The sequence below is a fragment of the Macrobrachium nipponense genome, chromosome 37 (genome assembly GCF_015104395.2).
Source record: "Macrobrachium nipponense isolate FS-2020 chromosome 37, ASM1510439v2, whole genome shotgun sequence".
Lineage (NCBI taxonomy): Eukaryota > Metazoa > Arthropoda > Malacostraca > Decapoda > Palaemonidae > Macrobrachium > Macrobrachium nipponense.
The window spans coordinates 61,659,434-61,669,433 of NC_061097.1; the positions used below are offsets into that span (position 1 = coordinate 61,659,434).

General features: G+C 34.6%; 1 protein-coding gene across 1 annotated transcript in view; it reads left to right on the plus strand.

The window, feature by feature from the left end:
• Window positions 1-10,000, plus strand: part of LOC135209401 (cyclin-dependent kinase 11A-like) — a 76,665-nt gene that overhangs the window by 19,546 nt on the left and 47,119 nt on the right. The window contains exon 3 of the mRNA XM_064242095.1: window positions 8,663-8,781. Within this exon, the coding sequence (XP_064098165.1) occupies window positions 8,663-8,781 (119 nt within the window). The remainder of the gene's footprint in view (window positions 1-8,662; window positions 8,782-10,000) is intronic.

Sequence of the window (10,000 nt, forward strand, 5' to 3'; positions counted from 1 at the left end):
TGTTTTCCAAGATAATGTTTTAAGGTATAATGCGTCTTGTTCCTGGCTCTTTTTCGAAAGAGGAGAGAAAATATACTTCTGAATAACTATGTAAAGAAAATCCTCCTTAAAGTATGAAAGACTATAAAAAGAGAAGATTAAATTTTTGTATTTTTAATGCCTTTATCCTTTTCTTCATCAGTAATATCTTGTCTCCTTATAGCCATCTTCTTATCCGTATTAACTACTTTCTTGTGCTTATTGTTTGACGACCAAAGAATCTGCCATGAAGGAAAATTCAATCTGGACTTACAACCTCGGTGCAAAGGACAGTTAATGTTACGCCCTCCTCACTCTACATGGCACTAAGACTAATCACTGTACCTTTTCAAACAATAAATCATAAGGAAAAATAATAAAGCTGTAGCTTTTTGAGAAAATTAGGTAGCATGCGTCCTAATTGGTCATAACAATTATGCTCTATCTTACATGATTCACATGCAAAATAAAAGTTTTGAAAATACTGGATAATTGAGTTGTGAAATAAATAATTGAAAATCTTGAAACTTTTCAGTTATCTTTTATTTTATTTTATTTTTTTCAAGTATGCGCGATACTTTGGTTGTTGACTTTTAGCTTGTATGGCGTGTTATTTTCCAGCTTCTTACACCTCGTCATTAATTTTAATGTTACACTTATCTTTGCATTTTTTTATAGATTCCCCCTTCACCAGTAGTCCAGAATTCTTCTTCCACCGATAGATCCACCGATAGACTTCTGCATTTCCTTGAGATTTATGTCACGCTGAGAAATTGCACTTAGAATAGCGAAAAACCACTCAATGTTTCTAAAGTTTAGGTGGATGAATACTTCGTTGACTAACTTCCCGAGATAAGAATCGTAAGGATATCTCCATGAAATCGGGCAACAGTTCCCAGTCGGCCTTATAATGAACTATCTCCTCATCAGCAAAAGTTATTATTATGAATTTTGAGGCGGGTTTTGGATATCTCTAACACTCATTGGAGATAAAATGATTATTAATATTAATTCATGTGAAGCAAAATGTTTTCTATATGCCAAAACATATGATAATATTATTACTACTGGTATAAAGTTTACTTGATTTAAGTTTTCTATAACATGAATTTCAAAATAGATAGGACAATTAAACTGAAAACCTCTGATTAGAATAGGTATCGCTAAACTCTGTGCTTGTGCGTTTTCATTCGCAAACATCAGGACCCTGATATTCCTTCAAATGCATAATAGCAACAAAGTGGATAACATACCTTGAATCCAGATTCCGACTCTACTATGTTAATTCTATCTGGGGATACAGAATTTCATCTTTTCATAAAAGCCTCGAAAAATCCGTTCTTCGATTTTCGCGCAATTCCGCTGAAGACTCCAACAAATGAGCAGACAATTCACTTCCCGGAGGCAATAAAAGCAGATCTGATATCCCAGGAGATGCAAATAATGTCGTTCTGTTCGACATAAGAAGTGAAGCCGAAAGATACAAGAAAAGAAAACATCGAATGAATATGGAATGGCAACCTCTGAACCCGAAGCAGTCAGACTTGGAATGTTATGATAATTAGATTTATCCTGCAGCGCACTAAGTCTTCTCAGATATTCGTATTTTCGCTAGAAAAAATTATATTTGACTCAAAGAGACCAGTATCATAGGATAAATGGCATGAGGTACTTGTAAACACTTATAAATTTAATCTTGACAAAACACTTATAAAGCTAAACATTCTTCAGAAAAGATAATGGAAAATCTAATGGAAAGTTTGATTGTAGGAACAGATATGAAAAGGTAAAGAGCATAATCGTTGATTTTAATCTCTCTCTTTCTCTCTCTCTCTCTCTCTCACACACACACACACATACAAACACACACATATCAAAATACACGATATTTAGGAACGGGTAAATATTTCAAATCATCGTATATACCTCTTCTCAACTACGACACCCCAACTCGTAGCTCAAGTAATTCCAATCTCTCTCTGCTTCACTTTATCTTTTTCTTGCTCTACTACTTGCACATTTCAACGTCTCGTTCCGAAGTTGGTTTAGAATTACAAGTGGAATAACGGTTTGTGTTTATTACACACACACACACACACACACACACATATATATATATATATATATATATATATATAGTATATATATATATATATATATATATATATATATATATATTTTATTTTAATACATAATATATATATATATATATATATATATATATATATATATATATATCTATATATATATATATATATAGTATTAATATGTACCTGAGCATCTTTTAACTTTTACAGGGAAAATGTAAGGGAAACTCTAAGGATATATTTACAGAAATATTATTCAGTGTTTTGAATGACACCTGACAGGTGCAGGGACTCTCAGGGTCCTGATTGATTAATGTAGTCAGGTTGATTTAACTGCTGAGGTCACTTGGTCAGATTTGCCAACACACGGAATGAACTTGCAAGCGCCAACCAAAACCCCATAGCGTATGAAGTGAGAATTTCCACCTTTCCACAGACAGGAATGGGTGATGCTGATATCTGCAATGAGGCATGGTGGTAAGAATACACGTACGTCACACACACAGTAATGAATCAAGTTGCAAATACACAAGAGATGGTCGAATTACTCTATCCAGATTCGGTGCTGAATGGGAGGGAAAGATACATAGTCATCCAACGTACGTTATCTACCCCTGATAATTTATCTTAGCAGAGCTAATGAAAGGGGGAGTTGAAGCAATAAGCAACAACAGTTAAAGTGCAAGGGGACCACAGCAATTAAAGGAAAGTTAACTTGTAAGGCCGAGGGGCACGTGGCTGTGGTAGGACACAAGCCACGGACAACTCACATGTGACACAGAGGGAAACTGGAGTGAAAAGACAAAGAAAAAGACTGCCACTTAGTTCATGTACTGAGCTCTTCGCTAGACGCCTGTCTCCGGTTCCAAGGGAACCGCTGGGATTCCAAAGGGCAGCATGGCTGTGGCTGTGAGAGGCCAGGAGGACAAAAGGGGGGAGAGGGAGGTTAAGAGACATCTCGCTCTTCTACTGGCGATGACTTTCGTCACGTGACTGAGGCAGAGCGTCGGTGTGCACCCGTCTTTATGACATTTATTATGCCCTCCAACGATCATTTGGCCTTTGGCCCATTCTTGCGTTTTGGACACCTGTAACATACAAGGCGCGACAAAGAGAGATATGCGGCAGGCACATGAGTCAGATTCGCAGTGAGATAGAGGGAGATGGATTGTCCCTTGGAAGAGTCATTATTTATTGGCCACTTGAAGAAAATACGTACATACCAAAACACACACACACTATACACACACACACACACACACACATATATATATATATCATATACTATATATATTATATATATATATATATATATATATATATATATATATATATATATATACAGACACTAGCTGACCACCCCATCAATGCTCATTAAAACTAAATAACAACTGATAAACTCTCCCCCTCACGCTCTCCCATTCCTAATAAAATAATTGTTTCAGCTACATTACCCAGTATTTTATAAATCTTTATGTGACCACTTATCCCTCCCCATTCCTGAGGCTGAACTTGGATTTGAAGGGCATAGGGAGTCAATTAACCCCAGAGACCTACCTAAAAATCTATGGACTAGACAATAATCTCTTACATTTTTTACATTTATTTTTTAGTCCTTCTCATCTCCCGTTCCTATATTGAGGTTGAACTTGGACTTGAAGGACATTGTGAGTGTCAATATTCATCTCCTTATTATAAAAAAACTATAGATTAGACCCAATATCAGTCATTTTTGGTTATTTCTACATGTATCCCCCATCTCACTCCCGTTCCAATTGGTTTAAACATGGACTTAAAGGTCATCTGGAGTGTTTCTATTCATCTCAGCAACCTCAAAAACTATGGATTAGACAGTAACATCAGTTGTTTTTGGTTTATTACAGCCACTACCTTCTCACTCATTCTGCCCCACTAAGACTATTTAAATCTATATGGCATAATGTATATTTGTATAATAACTTAATTTTAATGTGGAATAAATGTATTTTTGTGAGATACCTTTCATTTGTGTGCAATAAATATTTCACTCTGAAATTCCTTTTAACATCCTAAACTGCAGTTGCTAAGTATCTATTAATTCTTATAGATTCTTGGTGAAAATAACAAAAACAATATTATCACCGACCGGTGATAACAACGCCAGTGTTCTTATCACTGTGCGGTGATTATAATGTAATCAGTAGTATCACTGTACTGTGGTAATAACACACAGCCATATATATATATATATATATATATATATATATATATATATATATATATATATATATATATATATATTATAATATATATATATATATATATATATAATATATAGTACTAATATGTACCATTTTTATATAAAAAGATAATGCCTGGTGTGGAGCTTTGTGCTGCCATATAAATCTTAATCTAATGCCGATTACTTGTTTTGGTTTCTGTTTATCTGGTTCTTAGTTATTTCAAATTGGCGTGCCTTTCCATGCAACCTCATAAGAGGTAGTGATGATTTCCTCACAAGAGGCCAAATATAAAATTCTTTGAAACTTCAGGAACCGAAGCTTGCTCGTTTCCTGTCCAGTTTCTTCCTCTAGTGGAATCCATTTGTTTTTTTTGTCAGTGGGTAATATTTTATTTTTTCCTATTATTAATTGAAATGGCTTCGCATTCAGTTATTGGAAGAACTGAGTGTTTTTTCCGCTTTTATTTAAAATTCTGGAAGGATTCCTATTAAACTTTCTTCCATAAATATTATTCAATCATAGTCATTTTCAGTGGGGTGGAAATATTCATGGATTCCAGTTGCATTTTATATATGAGTGACACATTATGAATAACGTTTTTTTCAAGAGTTCCTGCGTAATACTTTTTACAAGAGCATGAAATGAGATTAGACACACGATCGCATATACATATACATACACACACACACACACACACACAACACACACATATATATATATATATATATATATATATATATATATATATATATATATATATATATATATATATATATATATGCATGTGTGTGTGTTTGTGTGTGTGTACAAACTGACCAGGAAAACTCTGAATGACCACAGATAAACTCTCTCTCTCTCTCTCTCTCTCTCTCTCTCTCTCTCTCTCATCCTGTCAAGATAGTTGCTTCAGTTACATTCCCCAGCATTTTTTACATTTCATGCTTCACCATTTCTCGTCCCCATCCTTAACGGGGCTGAGCTTTTATTTAAAGGGCATCAGGAGTCTCCCTGTTTAATTCAGGGACCTCAAAAATAATACATTAGTCTCAAAAAACTGTAATTTTTTACATTATATTTTAAACCCCCTCTCATGTTAGGTGCCTTTGTAGTGTTCGTGTGTATGTTCTCTCACCTGGTTTATGCTTCTTCTGGATTAGTGATAATAGTTCCTCAGGAGTGTTTAACTGAGACGAACGACAGAGTTTCTTTCTTTACTATTGCAAAGAATACAAGTTACATTTTACACAGGTTACAACTTGAGAATCTGTTTAGGACCACTGGGAAACCCTTGCTTCTTTACTGTACGACGGCGGCTGAGCATATACCTAAAGGACATCTGGAGTGTGACTGATCATTCAGTATTTTTTTTTAGTTATTTTTACATGGTACTACTTTTCCACCTCTTCTTACACTCACCCTCATCCCCATTCCTATGAGGGATGAACTTGAACTTAAAGAGCATCGTAAGTGTCACTATCATCTCAGTAACCTTGAAAACTAGGGATTAATCACTAATATCTATCGATTTTGTTATTTTGACGTGTCACTCCTTTCCCACTCCTTTTCACCCCTCTTCCTACCAGGGCTGAATGTGGACTTAAATGACATAAGGAGACTCACTATTCTTCTCAGTGACCTCAAAAACTATGGATTAGTCAGTGATATTTGTCATTTTCTGTTATTTTGCATGTCACACTGTTTCCACACCCTTTCCTATCAGGGCTGAACATGGACTTTAACGGCATCAGGAGCATCACTATTCACCTCAGTAACCTCGTAAACTATGAACAAAACTAATATCTGTCATTTCCAATTACTTTTATATCATCTCCTGGTGACAACCTTCGTATCGAGGATGAACTTGAACTTAAAGGGCATTGGGAGTGTCGCTATGAATCTCATTTACCATGAAAGCTATGTATTAGACACTAATATCTATAGTTTTCAGTTATTTTTACATTTCACCACCTTCCCACCCCTCTCTCTCCCCCTCCTTCCTATTAGACTTAGCTTGGACTGAAACAGCATCGGGAGTGTCAATATTCATCTCAGTGCCCTCAAATACTATGGATAAGACAGTAATGTGAGTGTGACATTTTCGGTTATTTTTACGTGTCACCCACCTTCCAACCCTTCCCAGCCCCCTTCCTATGGGGGCTATACTTGGACTTGAAGGGCATCGGAGTGTCACTGTTCATCTCATCTACCTTGAAAAAATGGATTAGGCTCTAATATCTGTCATATTTGGTTGATATTACATGTCACCTCTCCCTACCTGCTTCCCATCACACATTCTTATCATGGCTGACTTGGACTTATAGGGCATCGGCAGTATGCCTATTCTCATCCTCAGCGACCAAGAAAATTATGGATTGCGCAGTTTTATATATATATATATATATATATATATATATATATATATATATATATATATATATATATATATATATATATACATATACATATGTATATGCTTTTTGCATAAGAATATTCAGTTACTTCAAATATCGCGAGGGAAAACGTTTTACGCTTAACCTATCCAGGTGAAACACCAGAGAATGGATTTGTTCTTTGTTCTGTAGTGTGCTTTAAAGTAAACATATCCCAGAAAGATAAACTCTCACTCTTTCTTTCGAGTGAAAAGATTATAAGACTTTCTAATATCAAGATATCATAGGTGAAAGTTTGTTCTCTGATTCTGTCTCTAAATGAAATAAGACTTTAGGAACATTGTGGCTATGGCACTAAAATTTTCTCTAAATGTATTCATTGACAAAAAACATAAGAGTCTTTAGAGTCCTTCAGGTAAAGGGAAAAGGCTCAGCCATTGCTTAGATACTTATTTTTCTTGTGATATTTCCAAAAAGTGAATTTATCTGATGAAGAGAAGTTTTCTATTTACTTAAGATACAGAGTAAAAGGGTACTCATTAGATGTAGAAATAAAAAGAAAACATGGTATTCCTTTCGCGTCTTGGATATAATACAAATAAAAAAAAATCATACAACTCTCTTGGACTAAACATTCACTGTTAATCAGATTAAAAATGTTTAATCACCATCAGTTTATTTGTAAATGATAGTTATCATCGTCATCTGCATAGCACCTCACGTCATGTCATTCAAGTACGGCTCTCTTACTTTTAATCTTGAAATCCACTAATGAAATCAAATTGAAAGGGGACCTTCACAATACGGAACAATATTTTTCCGGTCTTATTAATTTGGAATTAAAGGCTTCTGCATAAATTTATATACGTATATATATATATATATATATATATATATATATATATATATATATATATATATATATATATCATTGGAGCTACAAATGTCCTTTAATATCTACTTTGCTCTACCTCGGAATTGATATATTTTCATATATGTACCGAAGGGAATTTTTAGTTGATAATAATTTCGTCCCCCCATGGGATCGAACCACCGTCCAGTGGACGGGAAACGAAATCAGAAACGGACAGTGGCGCTATCGAGTCGGCCACAGAGAGGCTATAAAAAGTTTATATCAATTCTCTCCATTACAAATCACCGTTGAACTTGGTATTTTAGTAATTAGAATCGATATGAAACCCCCTCAACCATGCTAGCCGATTCGAGCGTTTGACCAACGTAGCCTTGTTATAAATACTTATCACATCACCCATGATTCATATAAATCATTGGAGCTACAAATGTCCTTTAATATCTAATTCACTCTACCTTCGGAATTGATATATTTCATATATGTACCGTAGGGGAATTTTTAGTTTATAATAATGTGGTAAGTATTCATAACAAGGGTACGTTGGTCAAACGCTCAAATCGGCTAGCATGGTTGAGGGGTTTCATATCGATTCTAATTACAAAAACACCGAGATCAACGGTGATTTGTAATGGTCAGAATCGATATTAACTTATAGCCTCTCTGTTGGCGACTTGATAGCGTCACTGACCGTTTCTGATTTCGTTTCCCGTCAACTGGACGGTGGTTCGATTCCATGGGGGGACGAAATTATTATCAACTAAAAATTCCCCTTCGGTACATATATGAAAATATATCAATTCTGAGGTAGAGCCAATTAGATATTAAAGGACATTTGGTAGCTCCAATGATTTATATGAATCACAGTGATGTGATAAGTATTCTATATATATATATATATATATTATATATATATATATATATATATATATATATATATATATATATATATATATATATATATAAATATAGGAGTTTCACATATTCTCGAGTTGCCCCTTTGAATTGAAAGCCTTCGTCCTCTCTGAACCATCTCCTCTACTCTTATTGGCTCCCTGGAATTAATCTCTATAGGTACCCTGCAATGGGAGAAACATCTCTATGCCAGAGATTTTAAAAGGGAAGGCGACTGCCGCTCCCTCTCAGAAGTCCCAGAGGCCTCTCAGAGGCAGAACGCCACTTTCCCCATTTTGGTCTCCTGCTTCCTTTGGGGATACCACACATGTTCTTTCACCATCCATAGTGCACAGATCGATTGGCAAATAAGCAGATTGAGAGGGAGTATTTAAAAAATAGTTTGTATTAATATCTCATCGAAGGGACACTGCAACACGGATTTTTTTATTTACAATAGGCAATTTAAAAATTTGCATACTGACCACACTCATCAAAGTACGATTGTATGAATTTCTAAGTGAAATGAAGCTAATCCAAACTTTTCATATTTTAAGTTTCATCGTTATTTAATGAATAAAGAAAATGCGGGACTCGGCGAGGGCTGAATTTAAGCGTCTACACTGCAAAAAAAGTCGTAACAAAATTTGAAAGTGAACCTCCAACGAACTTTCCTCTCCATAAATATCAGATATTTTATCCTACAAGTTTCAAGTTCCCAGAACTTGATGACAGTGATTCTTGGCGAAAAGCTTCATAAGCTGAAGGAGGAAATTGGTTAATTTTGAAAACTTAAACGAATAATATTCTTATGAGAAAGCTGTTGAGGCATGACTTTAAAGGAAGAAACGAGTATTAATGAAACGCCCAAGTATCGCCATTTTTAGTTTTAATATGTTCATAGCTAAAACAAAAAAGTTTAAAAAAGAAAATAACGGCCATATGAACAGTATAAAAACTATTGATTGATGACTTATTTGAAGAGGCAACGGTACTTGAACGCCCAACAATTGCTGATAATTATAATATAGGAAATCTCCTCCCAAAACTAATTTCATAAGATGAAGTATGGTTAATGACCAGTGTATTTGGCTTGACCAATAAAAAGAAATGTTTTCTCGTTGAATCGTCACAAAGAGAAATATTTTTGTACATATACTAATTATCTTAATAAGGAAACATCATCTTTGTTAATTGATAAATTTCATAACGTTTCTACTTGGCATACAGCTCCTCACGTTTTTTCTTGGAGACATAAACACTTTGCACTATTAGTTGTAGTAGTCAAATATTTTATACTTTATATTTATACTTGAATAACTTTATTTTGTTTCAAGCTTAAACTTGAATAGTTTTAACTGAATAAGTCTATAAGTGAATGAACTTGAATGCATTTGTCACTATTGAAAACCTCATCGAGAAAAATAATTCATCCAGAAAATTTGCCCTTATGATCACGCAGACAGAAATATTTACTGCTCTCTAAATGATTCAATTAGCGCAGCAATTTCCCGTTGC